Raw genomic sequence first — 24,786 nt, 5'->3', positions numbered from 1 at the left:
TATGATCATTTTTGCCTAAGCAATAAATCATTAAATGATTGCTTCATGTCAGGAAACCAAGTGCCATGTGTGCTGACATCATGTTCAGAGGCCAGGGTCGAACTAGCTTTTGACAGAGGCAGAGATATGTCCTCTCTGCTCACACATTAAGAGGGGATAATTCACATTTAAGCGTATACAGTCTTAAAAAAAACATTCCTTATTGCAATTGCCCTGGTTCATCCCAGTTCTGCAGACATATCCATATTTTCATGAGAAAAATAAAAACAGTTAATAGAACAGTATGTGTGCGTAAAGGGAAAAAAATCCAGTCCTCATTGCCAGGAGATGTTTATCAGCAATATTTCCTTTCTAACTGCCTCTCCATTTGTAAACTGTCAAACCTGGCTGCCTTGCCTAATTGGACTTTCCCCCACGTGGTAACATTAACTTGAAAGTGCAGAGCATAAATATTTCATGATGTCACAGAGGCTAATGACAATCCTCTCTGAACTTGCAACCTAACAGTGTTTATTAGTCAGAGACTGATTTTTGCAACTGGAACAGCAGGGCCATCCCAGTAAAGCTCTGAAAATAGGGCTTTCCTTGCTATACTAAAAGTCAGACTAACAAGTGCAGTTAGAAAAAAGAAACTGTAATTTCTGCATAGGATTTACCCTGTGCTATTCTGTATCACTGTCCACTGGAATATCTGAATGGGTGAAAACTCCCACTTTTCAGATGACAGACATACTCATCTCCAGATTACACTCCTTTGACAGCACACTTTCACATGCATACAACCTTGTAACATGCGTAAATATGCACAGTCATACCCACTCAGCATCTAAAGACACATGGCTTATGTCACTGCACAAGAGCATCCAATATTTGATTCAGAATGAGTAAGACAAGCTTTGAATACAACATTTTATCAGATATTTGTAGACATTTTCATACTGCTGACAATTCACAAAGGTTAAGTACTACTTACACAATCTCGTCGTTTTGAAATTCAAGCTCTCCACAAGTGTCTTCGAAGTCTTCTCCGCCCCCTTTGGCTGTACCTTCTATTGTTTTGTAGGGCACAACAACATTTCCTCGAGCTCCAGATGTCCGTAGCACTTTCACTTCCATGGTTCCCACGCTCTCACTCACATGAATGACTGGTTCCTCAAAGGTAAAAATGCCGGCATGATCATCATCAAAGATAGTGACGGTTGCAGTAGCAGGGGACCCCAGGCAAGCCACTGTTGCAACATGGTTGACTTCCAGCACAGTTTCTTCCGACTCTTCAGAGAACACTTTCACATTGCTAAGGTGAACGAGGAAGTTCTCATCTTCCTCAAAGATATCGTCATCAATGATTCCAACCCGTATTTCTTTCTGTGTCTCACCAGGCTTAAAAATCACAGTCCCTTCTGTGAACTCATAATCAGAACCTGCATTGGCTGTACCATCTTCTGTTCTAAAATCAACTGAGACAGTCTTGGTCAAATCGCCACCTCGACGGGATATAGTAAGGGCTACTGTACCACAGTTTTCAAGACACTGGTAGGTGCTCTGCTCAAAATAGACCTTACTGACAGGGTCATTGTCTGCCACTTCACAGTTGACCTCATGCATACTGACCGCTTTCCTTGCTTGGTCAGCAGCGTGTCTTTTCAATATATTGCCAGCTCCAGTCATCAGCCGAGTGGCCTGGATACGGTAAAATGCTCGGCTCTTTTGCTGCTGGCTCAGAACCTGATAATTAGCTAGTTCTATCAGTTGTTCAACTTCTTTGTCTGGGTGCTTCTGTTTGAGCTCTTTAAGGATCCTAGCCATTTCTCTCCTTGCTTCATCATCATCTTGTTCCTTCTCATCCACCTCTAGGACCAGAGTACCATCTAAGAAACTTTCAACATGGGAATTAACTACCTTCCCATCCATTTCAATGTCAGCTTTGGATTGCGGTCCTTCACCCTCATGTTCGATGATCATGCCCCTCTGCTTGCCAGCCCTGTACTTCTTGTAGACATACTTGTAAAACAAAAGCCGTCTGTCAGCAATCCATGCAAACACTACAAAGATGGGGAAGAAGAAGAAGGTGAGCAAGCCTTCCCAGACCTCTACAATCCCAGGAGATATAACTGACAAAATCAAGTAAAGCCAAGTGTAGGCAAAGATGCTCCAAGCTGCAGTGACAAAAAACACACGGAGGTGCTTAATCTTCCGAATTTCCCCATCAGGGACGACATAGACACAAATTGCGATGATGACAAACATGTTAAAAGCAGCACTTCCTACAATGGTGCTTGGTCCAAGGTCTCCTGCGTCAAAGCCATGGCCACACACTTCAATGACCGAAAGGAGGATCTCAGGAGCTGAAGAGCCCAGGGCCATCAGTGTTAAGTTGGAAACAGTTTCATTCCAAACTCTAACGGTAGTCTTGGTGGTCTCGCCATTAGGTTTCTTGATTGTTATTTCTCTCTCTTGGGATGTAATAACTTCTATGGATGACATGAAGCGATCAGCTATGATGGACACTCCTAGAAACATGTAGACCATGGCTACAAAGTATACAGTAGCTCTTGCTATTTTATCACCAAACGAAGGGTCTTGGGGTTCCCAGATTGGCAAAATCACACCTTTCTTGCAGATATAAGAACCACTACACGCTTCAGAACTATTGGTCTCTTCAGCTGAATGGTCCGTGTGTACTTTGTCCATGTGGAGTAGCAAAAGTAGAACAATGCTCAGAAGGTGAAGATGACTTGGAAAGGCAGTTGGATTCTTTAATCCCAACATGATGCTTTATTGGATCAATTCCCAAACGTTTTCCAACCTGGAAAATACAAAATTGTAAAAGTGTTATCTAGATTCAGCCGAAGATGGTTGTAAATAATCGTCTTTTCACATGACCTACAGATTCATATCAGCTGCCAAAACTAAGCCACATTTCCAAAAAATAAGAACATAAGAAGAGCTCTGCTGGATCAGGCCCAAGGCCCATCTAGTCCAGCTTCCTGTATCTCACAGCAGCCCACCAGATGTCTCAGGGAGCACACACAAGATCACAAGGTACTTGCATCTTACTGCCACCTCCCTGCATCTAACAATCTATTTACACTCACAGCCCCCAGCAAAGACACCAGATTGCAATTTTAACTTGTGATGTTTTATTAAACTCAGTAATCAATTTTTAACATGTGAAACCTACTGAATATACCTTCTCTCCCTTGCCGGTCTGGGGCAGGCAAAAAAAAACCTGCCATCCATGGCTAATTTGGATGACAGAAAAAAATTCGTACCCTGCCCTCATAGTGAGCAACCAGCTAATCTCAGACTGCACATACCCATCATGGCTTATAACCTGTAATGGAGTTTCCTCTAGAAATCTGTCCAATCCCCTTTTAAGGTGCTGGATGCCATCTAGGCTGGATGCCATCACCACATCCTATGGCAATAAGTTCCACAGACTAATTACATGCTGGGTAAATAAATATTTTCTTTTGTCTGTTCTAACTCTCCTGATACTCAATTTTAGTGGGTGTTCCCTACTTCTGGTGTTGGGTGAGAGAGAAAAGAGTATCTCTCTATCCACTCTATTGATCCCCCGTATAATTTTGTATGTCACAATCACGTCCACCCCAGGTGTCTCTTGTCTAGACGAGGGGTGCTCAAACCCCGGCCCTGGTGCCACTTGTGGCCCTCCAGGCCTCTCAATGTGGCCCTCAGGGAGCCCCCAGTCTCCAATGAGCCTCTGGTCCTCTGGAGATTTGTTGGAGCCCACACTGGCCCGACGCAACTGCTCTCAGCTGCTCCCTTCACTGCTTGTTGTTTCACATCTGTGATGCAGTAGTGGCAGCAAAGGAAAGGCCAGCCTTGCTTTGTGCAAGGCCTTTTATAGGCCTGGAGCTATTGCAAGACCTTCATTCATTCATATAAGTTCATCTTTAATATATTCATTTATGTAAACTTATTAAATTTATTTAAATTTTAAATGTAAATTAATTCTTTTTTTTCCCCAGCCCCCGAAACAGTGTCAGAGAGATGATGTGGCCCTCCTGCCAAAAACTTTGGACACCCCTGGTCTAGACTGAAGAGCCTCAAGCACTGCAGCCTTTCCTAATAAAGGAGGTGCCCCAGCCCAATAATAATTTTGGTAGCTCTCTTTTGCACCTTTTCTAGTTCCACTATATCCTTTTTAAGATGTTGGGACCAGAACTGAACACAACACTCTAGGTGCAACTGCACCATCAATTTGCATAATGGTATTATAATATTATAATAATGGTGCATCAAGTAATGCTAAAGTTTGCTAAACTATTTGCTAAAGTTATATTCTGAGACCTGTAGTCCTGGTGTAGTAATTTAGTAATTTCCGGTTCAACCTGCATTAAAATAAAAGTCAGTGAAATAAAAAAGAGCATAAACTGGGAGTTTAAAACTAATTAAACTGAACAAATTTTTTAAAGACAAAATCTATCTCTGAAGTCATATCTTTTAACTTTTTTTAGAAAAGGAAATCTGTTAGATCTTTTCCAAATGTAACATATATATCTGTAGTGCATTCTATATTCAGTAACAAAGAAGAATAAGTATGTATACAACTTTGCTTTCTGTATTTTATTGTCATCTATTCTACAGCCAAGTTGCCTAATAGCATACCAGTATGTGTTTAACTAGGAAACTTGAGAAATAGGTCTGGCAATCTAGACACTTGAAAGAACTACTACTTGACTTCGGAATTTGGCAAGCTGGTAGTTTTCTACATAGGTAACAAAACAGTTGAACCAGGATGCATACTTAAGCCAAGAATGTTTTGAAGTTATGGGCATATGAAACTAGCTTATACAGTACTGAATCAGGTCACTGGTCCATGTTCAGCTCAATTCTATGCACATCTACTCAGAAGCAAGTCGCATTGTGTTCAATGGGACTTACTCCCAGGAAAGAGTGTACAGGATTGCAGGCCTTGCTTAGTTCAGACTATGCTGACTGGCAGTGGGCTCTTCAAGTGATCTTGCTCAGTTCACTTTGCGCAACAGTCCTACCCACCTCTTTATAGACTCATAAACCTATCATATCCACCACCACAGTTCACTTCATGCATCTGATAATGTTGCTTCTTGCCTAATCCACAATATTCTTGTTAGTCACTATGGTCCCAGAGGATTTTGGTTTAAAGCATTTTCCTTCACTTTGCCACACACAGTTCTTTTTCCTTTTGAGCTTGCCAGTTTTTATTTCTTTAAAAGAGTTCGATTATGCTTTTCTGTTAAAAATATCCCAAGAGGTTTACAATAAAACATTCATCCAAAAACAAGCAGACACATGCACACACAATTTTAACAGCAGTGGCAGCAATAGATAATAGGATAAAAACTGAGAAAGCTGGTCAATAAGGCAGTGGTCAGCCCCAATTGCTTGTTAAAAGCCTTTGGAATTAGAACGGTATTAACCTTTCATCTAAATAATGGAAGACTTGGCTTTACCTTCCCAACAACCTTGGGAAAAGAGATATGTGCTACTTTCTGTGGTTATTTTTATGCGCTTGGTTATCACTGGTGCTCATGCTGCGCACAACATAATGAAGGCCTATTCACCAAAGGAGGGCTGCACATTTTCTTCCTCTGGCCACAAGATCAGGTGTTGCTGTCTCTGTTTCCACTAGTTACATAACTTGTTGGCAGAAAAGAGGGCTTTGGAGGGCACCTTGCTTTCCGTCCACAAAGAGACCTTTCCTAATGTCTGATATGGCAGTTTCTAGTAGCAGTGGTTCAATCAAACTGAACCACTGGTCCATCATGCTCAAAATGGGCTTTCCAGGGTTTCAGACAAGAGTATTCTTTTCCTGGCTCTACCTAAAGATGCTAGAGGTTATAAGGACATTCTGCAAGCAAGGCACACACTCTACCCCTGCGATCTGGTCTTAACAAAGGAATGCCATGCAATTACTTTAACACGGGAATGAGTCACAAAGGATGTTCCTGAGGTGGAACAAGGATGAAATCTCACAAGATAATTGAACTAAACAAACCCCAGTTTCACATGAATTGTCTACTCACCAGGAGGTGAGTGTATCATTTGCACCGGGTCTCAATATCACATAATTACCATTTAACCCCAAGCAATTTTATCCACAGTTTATTTTTTTTTAAATACAAGTGTGCTTTGTATAATCAAACTTTGTGAACCTTTTTATGTTTGTGCTAAACACCACAAAGTTGGCATAGTTAATTGTTTAATTACTTACGACTGTGTCAAGAAAAAATAGTCTGGAAAGTTTCTGCAAGTCACAAGCGATTAAAAACAGATAATTAGCATGGAAAATGTTATGCACACTTTACCAGTAGGAGACTGTGAGTTACACAGCTAGATGTGAGAACCAAACTGTAGGATGTGAGGGCCAAACTATGAGCCATGGCAACAGACCTGTGTATAAGAGTCAGGTTGCCACTGATTAAAGTGTGAGTGGGGGAGGGATTAAAGTACATCATGAGGGAGTTGAAATCATGTAACCTCAGCTGACCAGACATAACCCCTGCTACAAAAATGTGAGTTCTTGAGAAAGGGAAGAAAGGGAGAAAGGGAAGGGAAGATTCATTTCCCTGCTCTCAGCTATCCATGCTGCCCTTTAACTCCTCCTGTCCCACCTTCCGCTTTAGATTAAATACAGGTAATCCAAGTTGCATCCTGCGATCACATCTAGTTTAACTTTGATTAGTTCCAACATTCTGCAGTTATTGTGCCCATCCACTTCCATCTGCATTCATGAATAATAAACATTTTCTTTTCAGAGGTTCCCCCAGTGAACTCTCAAATTTTCTGGAGCGTAAGCAGCTTGCAATTCAGAACAAGGAAGCTGCAAAATGCAAGTGCACATGACCTTGCATGCATGTTTCTTACATCAGGGGCAGCCCAATCCTGTGCTTTCCAGTTCCCAGGGCTGCAGCAGCGCCAAAATGATTACCACTCCATCACATGGGGCTGGGAAGCAGCACCAGGGCTACTCAGGGTAAGGGAGCTTACACTCCCTTACCCCATGTAATTCCCAGATGGCCCCAATGGGTCTCCTTGGATCTGCACCCACTACTGAGCAAGTGCAGATTGAAGGACACCTGTGTTGGGTCTCCTAGGCCAGGAAGGAGGTTAGGATATGGCGGCAGGTTCTGCTGCCTTCTCTGCCCCGCTCCTGTCCCTGCTCCCCGATTTTATTTACTGGGATGGTATTTGCACTGTCCCAGTAAATAAAACCAGAAGTCCCATGCTCCCAGATTTCACAGCGGTGTGCAAGGAGCATAGTGAGGAAGGGAATGATCTGCTTCTTGCTCAAGCAGGCAGATCACTGCAGCTTGCATTGGCAGCAGGTTGGAGAGAAGTGGTGGCTGCGGACTCCAATTGAAAGACCCTGAATCCATCAACCCCTCGGTCCTCTTGCAATACTCTGTGGATGCAATTCATTTCAGGTGGCTGCACAAGGTGGACCGGTAGCATCTCTGAACCAGATTACAATCTAATCCAGGGAAGAGCTCTAGAGGCTGTAATGCTCACATTGGGTTGGAGGCAAACATAAATCACCAAGAATGTACTCTCAGAGCCCAATCTTATCCTCTTCCCCTTCAAAGTAGCTGAGCAAAAAACAAATATGCTGTATCAGTGTGGGCAGATTGGGAGGTTTTGGAGGGGGATTATGCCCCCTTACCCCTTCACAAACCTCCCATTCCACAATGGGTCTCCCCGGACCTGTGCCAGCTATGTAGCTGGCCCAAGCCCAAGGAGAAGAAAGAGGTAGGGAGGCTGTTAAAAGGGGGCTAGGGTCTGGAGCACACCATAGACACTGCATCGAGCCCCTCTTGTAGCTTTCCCACCTCCCATTCCTTCCCACCCAGTTTTGCCCCCTCCCCATTCACCTCCACTGTTGCCTTACCTGGTCCGGCAGGCATGACAGTAAGTGACAATGATGTAGAGCGTAGCCACCTCTTGTGGCAGCGTTTCCAAAATGGCCTCTTCCACTGTAGTAAATCCCTCCTTGGGCAGCCTATTCCTGGATGGGTTTGGGCTGTAAGCCAAGGAATTATGAACTTTGGCAACCTTACCAGCCAAAACAAAGATATTGAAAGATTTACCCATTAAGGGGCTTTTCCCTTCAAGGAACAGTTATCTTGTAGACTCAAGCTGATCAGACACCCTTGAGACACTTCAATAAAACCACAGATATTAATTGCCTTTGTCTAGAAAAACACTAAATGTTCCCTGAAGTGTTATGACTCCTCATTAAGACTGGTATCATCTGGAATATTTGCAAATGATTGAAGATCAACTAGTTCATGCAGCACTGGAGCAAATGGCTCCCTTGTAAGAGTAAAGGCTGCACTGCATACCGGAGTAACTTTATTGCAAAGAAATAAGAAAGGACATGTGACTTTGCTCAAGACAACCAAAATAGGCATATGAAGCAGTAAACTTGGTTAAGCTAAGTAGGTTTACATTTGCACACTGTCTGCATGACAATCCTATGTTCACCAGATAACACTACACCTGACACCTTGAGGTCCATGAAAAAAGATATACGGTAAGATCTGGGTAAATACAGGTTACCCCTTATTTGGACATTCAAAATCCAATGCAACTATTTCAAAATCTGGAAAAAATCCAAAATCTGGACCACTTCCCATTCCGAGCAGTCTGGATAAGGGATATTCAACCTGTATAGACAATCTTTGTTGGAAATGCATGAGAGAGAAGGCAAATTTTGAAGACATATGATGGTGCTGCCCTGAGATGGCAAGATTTGAAAGAAAATTAATTGTACTATAAGCCTCATGCTAAGATAATATTCCTCTTAGCCCATTAATTATGCTCTTAGAATATTTAGACAGTAGCACTTACGAGAGAATACCAAGAGTTAACACAAAATTTACTGACAGTTACTAAAATGCTAGAAGCAAAACTCTGGAGAAGCTGAAATTTACTAAAATTAAAGTAGTGGCTGAGAAAGATATGGCATATGGCTGTAATGTCCAAATTAACTGAATGCAAACCCAATCCTATCCAACTTTCCAGCACTGATGCAGCCACAATGCAGCTCCAAGGTAAGGGAACAAACTTTTCCTTACCTTGAGGAGGCTTCCATGACTGCCCCTCTCCCAATACAGTGCACACCCTGTTGGCACGGCTGCATCAGTGCTGGAAAGTTGGATAGGATTGGGCCCTAAGTTAGGCTCAGGGCGCAATCCTGCCCTTCACTTGGGCTGGCACAAGGGACCCAGGAGGGTCACAAATGTGCTGTAGAGCATGTTTGTGTTTCCTTGGGAGTAAGCCAGGCCGGCGCACAGAGGTGTGCCGGCCCGCAGAGGCTGACACAAGCCTCTGCGCCAACATCCTCACTGAGTCTTGCGTCAGCCCAGCTGGGCTGGAGATGGGAGGAAGGCGTTCCTGGGCTGGGGAAAGCAGGTGGTGGGCAGCCCCAGGGGTGGGTGGGTGAGCGAGCAGTAGGAGGCCAGGCTGGGATCCAGCACTTATGCTGGATCCCAAACCCTGTTCCTGGGGAGTTCAGAGCGGCTTCAAGCCACTCCATTCTCCTCGGACTTGTGCAACCTCAGCAGGTGGCGCACATCCGAGGAGACCCACAGGGGCAAAGGTGCTTTACCGGGAGGTAAGGGGAAAAAAAGTTTCCCCTTGCCTCTGGCTGAGCCGCTTTGGACCCCTGTCCTGTGCTGGATACAGCGCAAGCCTCTTGGTTTGCCTGTTTCAGCACAGGGTAGGATTGCGCCCTAAGAGAAGATTAGCAGAATGCATGCAGTGCGTGACAAATCCTATCCCTCTTCCCAGACCTGAAAGCCCAACATAGGGAGTTCAGACTTGCGCCAGCTATTTAGCAGGTGCAGATCCAAGCTGCTCCACTGAGCAGGCAGGGACTTTACCTTACCACAAGGAGATCTCCAGACTGCTGCTTGTCAACAGTAGATACAGCTGATCAGGATTGGGCTGTTAAAAATTCCTCATATATTTACATGAGTACAGTAGAAACGTCACCTCAATATGCTGAGAACGTGAGGAATCTTGAACAGAGCAGAGAGACTATTTTTTACGTGACTAAGTTTATAGGATGGTCTTATAGCCTGTATTTACATGTTTGTATGCTTTTATATGTTTGATAATAAAAATTATTTTTTAAAAGGTAGGATACAAATCAGTACCTATATTTATTGCGAGCTGGTGCCATGGAATGGTGAAGGGACAGATGTGTGAATCAGATTCAGTACCTCAGTTTAAATCTTGCCACTGCCATTAAAACTCCAGATGGTCTCTCCAGCCTCAGCCCCCCAGCTGGGATACGGAAATAATATTTACATACCCTACACAGTTATTATAAAGTTTACATTTTTAATACATGTGAAGTGCTTTGAACAATCACTAAACAAAACGACTGAACAAATTCTATACATATTATCATTATTACATAACTTATGTGTCCTGGGATCCAGAGGCAATAGCCTGACCATGACAGAAACCTGGACAAATGGACAGGGCAGTTTCATACCCATCCATGTTTTTCTCTACAGTTTGGAAAAACCTGTTACTTCTACAGTGAACACTTTTGTCTTGTGACAGACAAAATCTTTAGGGTTTTGTCACGGTATACCCTGCTCCAGGAAAATATTTCAAATCTATACATGATTTGTAGTGACTTTATTGCCTTCATATTGCACACTCTATTCTTGAAGTAGTTTGAGGCAAAGAACTATGTTTCTTTAGCCTAGTGCTGCTGCTTCAGGCAGTCAGCTTGACTAAATGTCACTTGGTAAGATCTCTTTTGGGATATTCTCATTTGTAGCTAGACAGCTACCTCCAAGTCATGGGACTGCAGCTGTGAAGAGTCCTAGAGCTCTGATTTTCAACAAATCATGAAGGTATTTGCTTGAAAGTCAGACCCATTTTATTCAGATGAGTTTACTCCTACAACAGTGTGCATAGGTTTTCAGCTGAGCAGCCCAACCCACCATAACTCCAATGTGGCGTATCCCACGGGCGGGGGGGGGGGTTTCTGCATATTGAGGCCTCCTTAGGGTAAGGAAACATTTGTTTTCTTGTTTCAAGATAAGCCCCAGCTGCTGCCATGGGTCAATGCACATCTGCACCAGTGATATCATTGGTGCCAATCCATGCTGACCCAAGAAGGTAGATTAGGTGGAGGAAAGGGGTTAGGATTCGGCGGGCACTGCTACTGCTGAACCTCGCTCCCTTGGCCCAATCCACCCTCCTCCCTGCCCTATTTCCTCCACATTCTGCCCACCCAGTTCCTCCTAAATGCTAAATGACTGTGCCTTAGAGCAGCTAGACATGGAGCCCACCAGAGGACAGGTGACTCTGGATTTAATATTGTGTGGTACTCAGGACCTGGTTAGAGATGTCAATGTTACTGAGCCATTGGAGAACAGTGATCATGCTGCGATCCGTTTCGACATGCACGTTGGGGGAAGAATACCAGGCAAATCTCTCACAAAAACCCTTGACTTCCGACGGGCAGACTTCCCTCAAATGAGGAGGCTGGTTAGAAGGAGGTTGAAAGGGAAAGTAAAAAGAGTCCAGTCTCTCCAGAGTGCATGGAGGCTGCTTAAAACAACAGTAATAGAGGCCCAGCAAAGGTGTATACCGCAAAGAGAGACGGGCTCTTCTAAATCCAGGAGGGTGCCCGCATGGCTAACAAGCCAAGTTAGAGAGGCCTTAAAGGGCAAGGAAGCTTCCTTCTGTAAATGGAAGTTTTGCTCTAACGAGGAGAATAAAAAGGAAGATAAACTGTGGCAAAAAAAAAATGTAAGAAGGTGATACGGGAGGCCAAGCGAGACTATGAGGAACGCAAGGCCAGCAACATTAAAGGGAATAATAAAAACTTCTTCAAATATATTAGAAGCAGGAAACCCACCAGAGAAGCAGTTGGCCCTCTGGATGGTGAGGGAGGGAAAGGGGAGATAAAAGGAGACTTAGAGATGGCAGAAAAATTAAATGAGTTCTTTGCATCTGTCTTCACGGCAGAAGACCTCGGGCAGATACCACTGCCCGAACGGGCCCTCCTGACCAAGGAATTAAGTCAGATAGAGGTTAAAAGAGAAGATGTTTCAGACCTCATTGATAAATTAAAGATCAATAAGTCACCAGGCCCTGATGGCATCCACCCAAGAGTTATTAAGGAACTGAAGAATGAAGTTGCTGATCTCTTGACTAAAATATGCAACTTGTCCCTCAAAACGGCCATGGCGCCAGAGGATTGGAGGATAGCAAATGTCACACCTATCTTTAAAAAGGGAAAGAGGGGGGACCCAGGAAACTATAGGCTGGTCAGCCTAACATCTATACCGGGTAAGATGGTGGAATGCCTCATCAAAGATAGAATCTCAAAACACATAGATGAACAGGCCTTGCTCAGGGAGAATCAGTATGGCTTCTGTAAGGGTAAGTCTTGCCTCACAAACCTTATAGAATTCTTTGAAAAGGTCAACAGGCATGTGGATGCGGGAGAACCCGTAGACATTATATATCTGGACTTTCAGAAGGCGTTCGACACGGTCCCTCACCAAAGGCTACTGAAAAAACTCCACAGTCAGGGAATTAGAGGACAGGTCCTCTCCTGGATTGAGACCAGGAAAGCTGATCGGTTCTGAGCTGTTTGTGACAGATCAGGAGAGAGATCTTGGGGTGGTGGTGGACAGGTCAATGAAAGTGTCGACCCAATGTGCGGCAGCAGTTAAGAAGGCCAATTCTATGCTTGGGATCATTCGGAAAGATATTGAGAACAAAACGGCTAATATTATAATGCCGTTGTACAAATCTATGGTAAGGCCACACCTGGAGTATTGTGTCCAGTTCTGGTCGCCGCATCTCAAAAAAGACATAGTGGAAATGGAAAAGGTGCAAAAGAGAGCGACTAAGATGATTACAGGGCTGGGGTACCTTCCTTACGAGGAAAGGTTACAGCATTTGGGCCTCTTCAGCCTAAAAAAGAGACGCCTGAGGGGGGACATGATTGAGACATACAAAATTATGCAGGGGATGGACAGAGTGGATAGAGAGATGCTCTTTACACTCTCACATAACATCAGAACCAGGGGACATCCACTAAAATTGAGTGTTGGGAGAGTTAGAACAGACAAGAGAAAATATTTCTTTACACAGCGTGTGGTCGGTCTGTGGAACTCCTTGCCACAGGATGTGGTGATGGTGTCTGGCCTGGATGCCTTTAAAAGGGGATTGGACAATTTTCTGGAGGAAAAATCCATTACGGGTTACAAGCCATGATATGTATGTGCAACCTCCTGATTTTAGAAATGGGCTATGTCAGAAGGCCAGATGCAAGGGAGGGCCCCAGAATGAGGTCTCTTGTTATCTGGTGTGCTCCCTGGGGCATTTGGTGGGCCGCTGTGAGATACAGGAAGCTGGACTAGATGGGCCTATGGCCTGATCCAGTGGGGCTGTTCTTATGTTCCCCTTCCCCACCTCCCTCCCTGTATGGCCCTAGCTGCACCACCAGGCACCCTAGTCCATCTCCACATGGAACTGGATGCTCACTTTGGCGATGTCAAAGTGCATTATGCTGGCAGAACATGCATTCCACCAACATAACACAACCATGGGATTGGGCTGTCAAAGTTGGGGGTCTAACAGCATATATAACAAAACAATTCTGCACAAAAATATTGTTAGGAGTTTGGACTACATGTAAAAATATCCTTATTTTATATGTTATCCATGTCACCTCTCATTTGGTTAAGTCACATGATTTTGCTCTAAATGCAACTAATCAAATAGATGCTCTTTGAAAATCAGAAACTGCAAGCCAAAAGACTTTCCATAGTTACCAATATCTTTTGGGAACTTTTGTGTTTAAGAGGATAAAGTAATATTATGAATTCTCCATTAAAAATATTTGGCTGGCAAATATATTCAGATATTCTTGAATGTCCCAAAACGATTCACAAGTTTTGAAAAAGCAAGCAGCCATTCTGTGAAATCCCTTTGGCAAGAATGGAAAGCAGATGGCTCAAGAGAAATTATTAAACTATGGGTCAGTGCCTAAGGTTATATAGAAGAGGGAGTATTGTCACCATCTGGACCAGCTCCACAACCTTAAAAGTATTTGGCACAGGTATCCTCAGCCAACACAAACTGCTGGAGCAGATGAATAAATCATCCAAACTTTTGTCTGCAGCCTGATTCCCACGAGCTGTTTTAATGTCAGAATTCTTCCAAACCAAATCTCAATTGTGCAGAGTGCTCCACTCACCCCATTGTCCCAAGGGGGCAGCTCCACACCCTCAGGCTGTGGAAAGGACATGAATGCCCCAACAGACAAAGCACACAAGCAGATGCCATCTCTCCTTTCCTTTAACAGCACCTCAAAAACAGTCCCTGCTGGAACACATGAGCTTAAATCAGGGGTGCCCAAACCCAGGCCCAGGGGCCGCTTGCAGCCCTAAGGGACTCCCAATCCGGCCCGCGGGGAGCCTCAGTCTCCAATGAGCCTCTGACCCTTTGGAGAATTGCTAGAGCCCGTGCTGGCCCAATGCAACTGTTCTCAGCATGAGGGCGACTGTTCGACTTCTCTCATGAGTTGTAGGACAAGGGCTCCCTCCACTGCTTGCTGTTTCACGTCTATGATGCTGCTGCTGCTGCAGTGAAGGAAAGGCCGGTCTTGCTTTATACAAGGCAATTTATAGGCCTTGAATGATTGCAAGACCTTCATTCATTCACATTAGTTCCATCTCTAATACATTCATTTATGTAAATTTATTCAAATTTGAAATGTAAATTAGTTTTTTCCCCCGGCCCCCCAACACAGTGTCAGAGAGATGGTGTGGCCCTCCTGTCAAAAGGCTTGGACACACCTGGCTTAAATGATGGGTTGCTTCACCCTTTAGCTTGTCTCTTTTCCTTCTGCAATGATGGAACCTGGATGTCTATCTAGGAGGGTGGCCTCAGGAGGAGGCCAGTCATGCCCAGGGGAAATGGGGAGCTCCTTGAGGGAAATGAGGTGAACTGCCCTAGCCCCTGGGCTCTCTTCTTCCCTGGTGGAGTCCCTTCAGGGCACTGGTCTTACAAACAACATGACTAGATAGAATCGAGGGCAGAGTACCTATACTGTTCGAAGAGGGAATTTTGGCAGGTGCAGCTTGAAATGGAAAGCAGGTACAGCTTTTTAAACTATTCCATTTCAAGCTGCACCTGCCAAAATTCCCTCTTCGAACAGTACAGTGGACAGTCTGTAGTCTGTCTACACCACTAGTCAGACACAGTCAGACTGACAGTCTACAGTCTGTAGAGTGTACAGTGGACACTCTGACCTCCATTCTATCTGGTCATCCTGCTCACAAAGGGTGGCCTCATAGGAGCTTTGCCAGGGGCCTCCAGACTATTATGGTCCTGGTTTCCTTGGGAAATTGGCTGACTTCTTCCTTTCCCTTTCACCTCTTTGCTCTCTCTTTCTGTCGCTCCTGGTTCTGCAGCCCCATGAGCCTTTCTTTGGCCTCCCCACATTATTCTGCCTGGTTCCTCCTGCCCCCCCCTCTCTGCTCACTATCACATCTCGTCTCCTCCCGTTTTGCCCTTCCTCCACGTCCCTTTAATCACCCTAGCTCTTTCCTTTGGTCCCTTCTGGCTCCTGTGTCTCCCTCCACTGTCCTGCCCCTTAGCTCCTTTTATGGGTCAGTGCCTGCCTCCAGCTGCTGCTGCTCTGGCCTGATGAGCCCTCGGCTTGCTGCAGATCAGCTGTGCAACAGAGATGCTTGGCGATGACATCTCCCTGAAGCTCCAGACAGGCCTCTGGCACATCGTGCTTGCTCAGAGTCACAGAGATCCATGGCCTGCCACAAGTAGGCAGAACTCACAAAAGAGATTGCACCATCTGAGCTGTCTTTTTGATGTTCTGTATGATGGGCTGTGCACAAGAAGGATCTTTTACATGAACAAACAGTGCTGGAAGAAAGGCCTGTGAATCACTTATGGCTCAGTTCTATCAAAGTTTATTCAGATGTAAGCTCCACTTAGTTCAATAGAACTTCTTCCATTGAAAGTGAGCACAGGATACAGCGTAAATACTATAACACTTGTGAATAATGCCCAAGATTAGAGTTTTGCCAACACTTACAAGAGAGAAATTTCTACCACTGCGGGATAGGTTCCCAAGTCACCTTGCTATGCACGCTAGCTATGCTGAATGATTTGGCACAGAGGCAGTATTTTTAAGAATGTGCTCTCAGTCAATATTAAAGGACGCAACGGGAAACAGAGACGGAGGTAATGTCTTAGAGCCAAATTTGTAGGCAGCTGGTTGACCAGCTGCTTAGAATTTTTCCAGGGTTGCCTGACACCTAAGAATTCTGACCTACTTTCTGCCCCTCTGCAGGGCTGATGCCAAAGAATTTGATGCTGGCTTCTGTTTTTCCAGCTCTGTTCTTACATACATTGTAAATGGTGCAATCCAAAAGATGCAGCGGTTCCCAGAGCTCAGATATCCACTGTAATGTTGAACTGCACTGTGCGTGTGCAGCGGCTGAATGGTGTACGTACCGTGTAATTAACCAAGACAGTAACAAGGCTAGTTCTTTCACCAAGACTTTGTCAGAAATAGACCGACTCCGTTCCAGAACATGGAAACCAAGAATGAAACGCTCACTGTGATTTCAACCCATTCACACATGTCAGTGCTTGGAAGGGGAAAAAAAAGAGAGTAAGCAAATATGAAGCTAATTTGTGACTAATTTCAGGAACGATAAAAAAACAACAACATAGATATTCATTACTCCATACACAATTGGAAGTTCCTTCTGCCTGATTTTGTGCAGTCAACCACCAGAATTTGGGTCTCTTCTCAAGGCAGCTTTGAACATGATGTGGGGGGGGGGGGAAACCAAGCAGCCCAATGCACAGCCACATTCTCATTGGGTTATTAATTATTATTATTTTCAGCCACACTAGACGCTGTGCCAGAACCACCTTTCAGAGCGCGATACCATAGTCTTTCGAGACTGAAGGTTGCCAATACAATATTATTATTATTATTATTATTATTTATATACCACTTTTCAACAAAAAGCAGTTCATAAAGCGGTTTATACAGCAGAACAAATCAATAAATGGTTCACAGTATAAAAAGAGATGCAGAAGAGACACCAGCAACAGCCACTGGAAAAGATACCATGCTGGGAAGAAGAGGGACAGTTGCTCTCCCCCTGCTAAATATAAGAGGACATCGCTTTAAAAGGTGCCTCTTTGTCCACTTGTTTACCTCATCCCAAGGGAACCTTGCATTGCTCTCCAGCGTAACTTAATGCAATTTCCCCTTGGCACTGAAGTACTAATGCACTGGCTGGCTATGCTTCTTTGCCATTCTGATTTAAGTAGTGATAACAGAGGTCTGAGCGCACACACATTCTGTTACTTCTGAAAGATGATCAGGCAATGCGTTTGGCGGATCTCCAAGGACAGGGAGATTCATAGCTGAGAGGCAGTCATCCACAACACTTCTCTACGTGTCTTCTGTATCTGAATGGTCAGCTTTGGGATCAGGCTGCCAAGTTATTCAGGAAGGCGTTTAATTTGCCAGTCAGATGAGATCACTATGTCATATTTGCTGCTGAGTTTTTTTTTAATTGCTTGTTTCTGCCTTATTGTTGAATTATTATGCATCTTTTTTACTGTGCTTTAATTGTTTTTGAATCTTGTAAGCCGCCTTGGGTGTTATTTTCATAATGGGAAAGTTAGATAAGGATATTTTGTAAATACAGGTACACAACACACCCTCCCACAAAATATTCAGCTGTCAATATTTTTAATACCCATTTAATATTTCAAAAATGCCATCTCATTCTTTTCACAAATACTGACAACAGCATCTGGATCTCAGAAGGTGTAAAATACGAGGGTCGCCCAGAAAGTAATGCACCACATTTTTTTTCTTCAACAATTATTTACTGAACACAATGAAACTTACACACAAGAAAGAATGATGTTTCTTCTACACTCTCTATTTTTCCAGTTCTCTATGGCCTTCCTCCAGCGAGACACAAGGGCATGTATGCCCTGTCGGTACCACTCCTTCTTCTGGTCACGAAGCCATTTCTGCACTGTGCGAATTACCTCTTCGTCATCCTCAAAATGTCTTCCACAAATGGCATCCTTTAATGGCCCAAACAAGTGGAAGTCTGAGGGAGCTAGGTCAGGGCTGTAGGGTGGATGGGGTAACACAGTCCAACCCTGTTTAGTGATGTGTTCCGAAGTCCTCAAACTTGTGTGAGGCCGAGCGTTATCATGTTGAATCAAACATTCACCTGGGTTGTTATGGCGCCGAAGTCGCTGGAAGCGCTTCTTGAGTTTGGTTAATGTCTTCACATAAGCTTCAGAATTAATGGTGCTGCCTCTTGGCATCACATCAATGAGTATGACGCCCTCACAGTCCCAAAACACAGTGATCATGGCCTTACCGGCGGAAGCAGTTGCTTTGAATTTTTTCTTCTGTGGAGATTGAGGATGACACCATTCCATCGACTGTCGTTTTGTTTTGGGCTCAAAATGGTGAACCCCGGTTTCATCACCTGTCACAATCCTGGACAAGAACGCTTCCCCCTCATCTTCAAAACGTTTCAGCAACTCAGAAGAAATGTTTTTTCTGAGAGATTTGTGGTCCACCATAAGACAGCGCGGAACCCATCGTGCACACACTTTTGAGTAATCAAGAGCACGGATGATTGCATCCACACTTCCTTTGCTGATTGACAGCTTCAGCGCCAACTGCCTAGTCGTTATGCGTCGGTCCTCGCGAATGAGCACATCAGCAAGCTGCGTCTTGTCAGGTGTGACAGCCGTGGATGGCCGCCCCGAACGCTGCAAATCTTGGAGCTCTGCCAAACCACCTTCTAATGGCCTCACCCTCTGTGCCCAGCGACTAACTGTACTTCTGTCGACTGCAGATTCTCCATAAACTGTACACAAACGTTTGTGAATGTTCCCAACAGTTTCTTTCTCCGCAGTGAGAAATTCAATGACGACACGCTGCTTGGAACGTACATCACTTACAGACGCCATTTCGAAACACTGCTGCAGCTACGCTATCTGTCTGAAGAAACCAAAAATTTGTGTGCGCACTCCTGAAAATTCAAATAATGTATATCTAAAGTTTCGCATTCGTACCATTACTGTAGGCTGAGAAAAAAAATGTGGTGCATTACTTTCTGGGCGACCCTCGTATTAATATCCTGTAAGTCTTGGCAATACAGGGGCCTACTTTGAATGTTTTCTGAAGAACACTGTGTCGGGTCATGGTCTCTGTCTAGCCTCTTCTGAATGTGAATTTTAAAAAAATTCTATGTGTTAGTATGTTAGTAAACCAGAAACATATAGCAGCTGCACAGCAGCCGGCATCGACCCTGCCAGGGTATAGCTAGAGATATCCAGCTGTGCCAACCCTGCTGTGATGTCAGGCCTTCAATTCCCCTTGTTCCAGTAAACTCAGAGCTACTTAAAAGGACTGCATTCACAGCACAGTAGCCTATCTGTTCAGTCATGTCATTGGCTCTGAGGAGATATTAGCAACATGGGATTTCCCTAATAAAACGCTTCTCCTAATTTTGGCTGTCATCAAGGCTTCCCCAGCAGCACTGTCATAGCGCCTGTCCATGCAATCAGATTATTAAACACTCGCTGTGTTCATCCCACCATTTTTTTCTTCAAGATAATACTTTTGTTGTTGTAGCGATAGTATGTTTTTCCTGCAACAGGAATCAAAATATTGTCCTGACTGGCTGGCAGTCCCTTTGGTGAAACAAACTGCTTGTTAAAGTTTTAGTTTCCATTCCCTGTTTTAACAGCCCAATCCTATTCTTCCTCCCCTCTGCTGCGTCCCCTGCTGATACAGCCTTGCCAAGGTGGCTTGTGTTGCATCTTGCAGGAAGGAGACCAGGAAGCTTGGGAAAATATTTCGCCTTACCTACCTGTAACCCTCCCACTCACCAATGGGTCTCCTTGGACCTGCACCAGCTCTTTAGCTGCACAAGTCCAAAGACAGAAAGGGTTGTCAGGGGCTATTGGAGAGGATAGCATCTGGCACAAGTGCCACCCCTCCTGCCTCCATCATGCCTCTGGCCCTATCCATTCTGTTCCATTTCACCCTCTGTCCTGACATGCCATCATCAGCAGGTGCTCCATGCTGCCATGCCTACACTCCATGCCAGCCTCTGCACCAGCATTCCAGAAGCTAGTTCCAATAGTGGGGAGGGGGGAATAGGATTGGAATATAACCAAGTTAAAATAATACCGAAGTGGACTACAGACCACTGAAGCGTATGCTAAAATAAACTGGTTAGTTTTTAAGGTGCTACAGATTCCATGTTCCATGTTTCCATGGAAGGTGCTAAAATAAACTGGTTAGTTTTTTATGCTAAAATAAACTGGTTAGTTTTTAAGGTGCTACAGATTCCATGTTCTACAGATTCCATGTCACTACCCACTCTGCCAAAGATCTCCAGCAGCTCATGGATCGTTTTAGCAAGGCCTGCCAAGATTTTGGACTGACAATCAGCCTGAAGAAAACACAGGTCATGGTTCAGGATGTGGACTCACCTCCCTGCATTACAATCTCTGAGCATGAACTGGAGGTTGTCCATGACTTTGTGTACCTTGGCTCAACGATCTCCGACACTCATTCTCTCGATACCGAGCTAAATAAGCGCATCGGTAAAGCAGCTACCACGTTTTCCAGACTCACAAAGAGAGTCTGGTCCAACAAGAAGCTGACGGAACATACCAAGATCCAGGTCTACAGAGCTTGCGTCCTGAGTACACTTCTGTACTGCAGCGAGTCATGGACTCTTCGCTCACAACAGGAGAGGAAACTGAGCGCTTTCCACATGCGCTGCCTCCGACGCATCCTCGGCATCACCTGGCAGGACAAAGTTCCAAACAACACAGTCCTGGAATGTGCTGGAATCCCTAGCATGTATTCACTGCTGAAACAGAGACGCCTGCGTTGGCTTGGTCATGTCGTGAGAATGGATGATGGCCGGATCCCAAAGGATCTCCTCTATGGAGAACTCGTGCAAGGAAAGCACCCTACAGGTAGACCACAGCTGCGATACAAGGACATCTGCAAGAGGGATCTGAAGGCCTTAGGGATGGACCTCAACAAGTGGGAAACCCTGGCCTCTGAGCAGCCCGCTTGGAGGCAGGCTGTGCAGCATGGCCTTTCCCAGTTTGAAGAGACACTTTGCCAACAGTCTGAGGCTAAGAGGCAAAGAAGGAAGGCCCATAGCCAGGGAGACAGACCAGGGACAGACTGCACTTGCTCCCGGTGTGGAAGGGATTGTCACTCCTGAATTGGCCTTTTCAGCCACACTAGACGCTGTGCCAGAACCACCTTTCAGAGCGTGATACCATAGTCTTTCGAGACTGAAGGTTGCCAATACTATACAGATTCCATGTTGTTTAAGCTCTAATACGTTTAAGTCACATATTCTTTTCTTGTTTACCCTTGCCTCCGTTTTCCCTGGTCCATCTGTTGCCTTCCTTGTGTCAATATTTATACTGTAAGCCCCCTTGAGCAGGCGTTCTTTGTAAAGCACCACATACGTGGATTGTGCTACAACAGTAAGTGTTCCTTAAGGGCCCTCATGTGCCTTAATGGGAGATATGTAAAGATCTCCTTAGAATGTGGCAAGCCACTAGAGCTTGGAAGCTGTGACACACACATCCCGCCAAGCTAAGGGGTGGGGCTGAAGTAAGGTGCCCATGTGTGAGTAAACAGCACTTTTGTCATTTTAACACAGACTGAATGAAAGACAAAAACTAAGCTGGGAACCAGCCAATTAAAAACACCTTGCGGTACAGGAGTGCCTCCCTGGGGATCTGATACAAGGCACAGGATCTAAACCTAGAAGGAGTGCATATGCCCTACTTGTATTTTTGTACGTAAATAAATCAAATATTACAAAGACCCAAAAACCTCTAGTGATCTCTCCTCCAAAGAGAGCCAACCCCAAGGCAGCACTGGCCCTGAAACTTCTCATCACTTGAGGAAGTACCTTACCATATTTTGTACTTTAGAAAATGTGATCTTTCCTGTCCCAAACCCCCAAAATGCATTTGTTTCTACTTTGAATGCTACAAGGAATGTGATTCCGCAACTGGCTCAGCTGCTGCCTTGTGGGCCTGTTCCATGACACTACTTGCTATACTACAACACTACAAACGCATACCCTGGATTGCAGATCAAGAGCTATCAGCCCATGCTGCACGGATGCAGCATGGAGACAAACTAATGGAGAAGGTGATTGCTTTCATGCCCTACGTTTGAGCAGCCAGAAGTGTTTGACTGGGTGCTGTTGGAAATAAGGTGCTGAACTACATGCTTCAAGGTCTAATCCAACGGGGCAGTTCTTACATTCTTAAATTTGTGGTGCCCACCTCCCAAAGTCAGGATTAAAGTCACCATAAACCATAATTTCAAACTATTAATTATAAATCAGGAATTATCCAGCTTGTCAATTCCTGCACGCCTTTATTTGAAATGAGTTTCTACAATAATTGTTCTACAAACACTCACGGAACTCTGAGGGCACAATCCTAACCAGGTCTACTCAGAAGTAAGTCCTATTTTGTTCAGCGGGGCTCACTCTCAGGTAAGTGTGGTTAGGATTGCAGGATTCCAGTGGATCTTTTCAGATCTGAACTTGCATCATTAGTGAACACCATTGCTTTGGAGATCTTAATGCCTTTCCTTCAGTACATTCAACAGGAAGCCATCACTTTACCTTTAGGTGTAAACAGTGTCCTACTAAGAAAATGATTGTACCACATCTTCACAAGGAGACAGATACAAGAGGGTTTCTCTAGACTTCATCAATCTTTTGCTCAAATTATCAAAGCCTTATGGATTCAATAATTTTTTAATCTATATATAATAGTTCTATAATCAGACTGTTTTTAAAAGAAATTCTGCATCTATTGCAGGAGTATGCATAAAATTTAGACACACTCCAGACACACGGACCTGGCTGCTGTCACTGCCTAGGATGGTTCCTCTGTTGTCTCTCCTTCTGGTTCCCACCACTTCCTCTGTCTCTGCTATTACCACATTCCATCATGACCCGAGCATGCTATGTCACAAAACAAAACTCACCAAGCAGAATAAGGAAGTTTCTGCCTCAAGAATTCAATTAAGGAAGTTCATGCTATTTCTTAGCAGAGTATCTCTTGTGGCAGAATTCAGAGGCATTTGATACAAAATGTCAAATGGTTGTTTTTCCTACTTTTCCTGTAACATCTTCATTTGTTGGATTTATTTCTGCTATAGAATTTAACAGGCATTTCCCCTACAGTGTGAGTTTTCATAAAGGAAATTGGATAAATCAAGACTGATAAAATTGGGGAACACAATTTGTATAATGTGATCGGTTGCAGCACAATCCAAACTGGAACAATGCTATTTGCACACACAGAACAGGAACTCACAGCTGCTTCGTTGGACCAGCTGGCTGCCACAAATGCACAGAGTAGGAACAGAAACACATAGGAACGCTAGTCTGAACTAACTTCCCTTTTCACATGGAAACAATTGTTTCTACAGTGCAATTTTTGATAAATCGAGGCTTCTTGGGAATGCAACTATCATGTTACAGCAGTAAAGAGCACTTTGCCGTTTTAACAAGATATCACCTTCCTTAGGGCCCAATCCTACCCAATTTTCCAGTGCAGGTGCAACTGTACCAATGGGGCGTGCACTGCATCCTGTGGTGGAGGGGCAGTCACAGAGGCCTCCTCAATGTATGGAAACATTTTTCTTTACCTCGGAGCTGCATTCTGGCTGCACCAGTGCTGGAACGTTGGATGGGATTGGGCCCTTAGTCTTCAGAAAATTTATATCCGTGGCAGTGTGTATACCGTGCTTAGATAACTCAAATTCTTTTGTCATGAAAAGTTGAACTTGTATGAATTGTGAAAATATTATGCAGATTTGTTGTAATTAGTTTACATAATTTGTCAAGGAGGGGAGCAAGGACCTGGGCTGTCCAGTAGTCATCACCAGAAATCTTATCCATTTCCTGCACCATGCATTGACCACATACTTGCAAGCTTGTTTGCACAGTCATAAAGGCTTTTTTTTGGTCATGGTTTCTAACAGCCTGATCCTGACGGGCTTGCAACAGCCCATGCTGGCACACTGTGCTGCAAACATGCTGTAAGGAATGCCTCCCCCTGCCCAGACTTACCTCTCGAGCGCTGGGTGGTGGAGAGGTAAGTTTGGGTGGGGGGAGGCATTCCAAGGCAGGGGAGGGTTGGGAGAAGGCATGGTGGTGGGAAGAAGCAGGGCAGGACCAACACAGCTCTGCTCCGCTGTTCCCATAGCCCCACATCAGACCTCCTGGTCTGACAAAGGGCTGCTTTACTCATACTCTAAATAGCCAGTGCAGGGTCGAGTAGCCCTTTGGGCTGTATATCAAGGCTTAGATTCCCAGGGTACCGATTCATCCAATACTAGATTTTTCTGCACATTGGCTAAACTGCTTGCAGACACCTACAGCATTGACCATCTCAACCCAGGAAAAGAAGTTGTTGAACACTGTTTAATTATTTGCAGGGAGCTGCTAAGAGATAGGGATTCAGCTTAATGATAAAGATATACCCTGCATGCAGGTTCAATTCCTTACAGCTCTACTCAAAAGGATTTCAGGTTATGGAATTCCAACTGAATTCTTGGAGATCTCCTATCAATCAGAACAGACAATACCATATTAGTTGGACCACAGGCCTGACTTAATTAAAGGCACTTCCATG

General features: G+C 44.5%; 1 protein-coding gene across 1 annotated transcript in view; it reads right to left on the bottom strand.

Annotated features, from left to right (window-relative positions):
* SLC8A1 (solute carrier family 8 member A1) overlaps positions 1–24,786 on the bottom strand; it is a 354,730-nt gene that overhangs the window by 273,863 nt on the left and 56,081 nt on the right. The window contains exon 2 of the mRNA XM_066625244.1: positions 974–2,806. Coding sequence (XP_066481341.1) covers positions 974–2,769 — 1,796 coding nt within the window. The 5' untranslated portion in view covers positions 2,770–2,806. The remainder of the gene's footprint in view (positions 1–973; positions 2,807–24,786) is intronic.

This window comes from Tiliqua scincoides, chromosome 1 (genome assembly GCF_035046505.1).
Source record: "Tiliqua scincoides isolate rTilSci1 chromosome 1, rTilSci1.hap2, whole genome shotgun sequence".
Taxonomy (NCBI): domain Eukaryota; kingdom Metazoa; phylum Chordata; class Lepidosauria; order Squamata; family Scincidae; genus Tiliqua; species Tiliqua scincoides.
The sequence above is the reverse complement of the archived record's forward strand: the minus strand, read 5'-3'. Positions and strand labels throughout refer to the sequence as shown.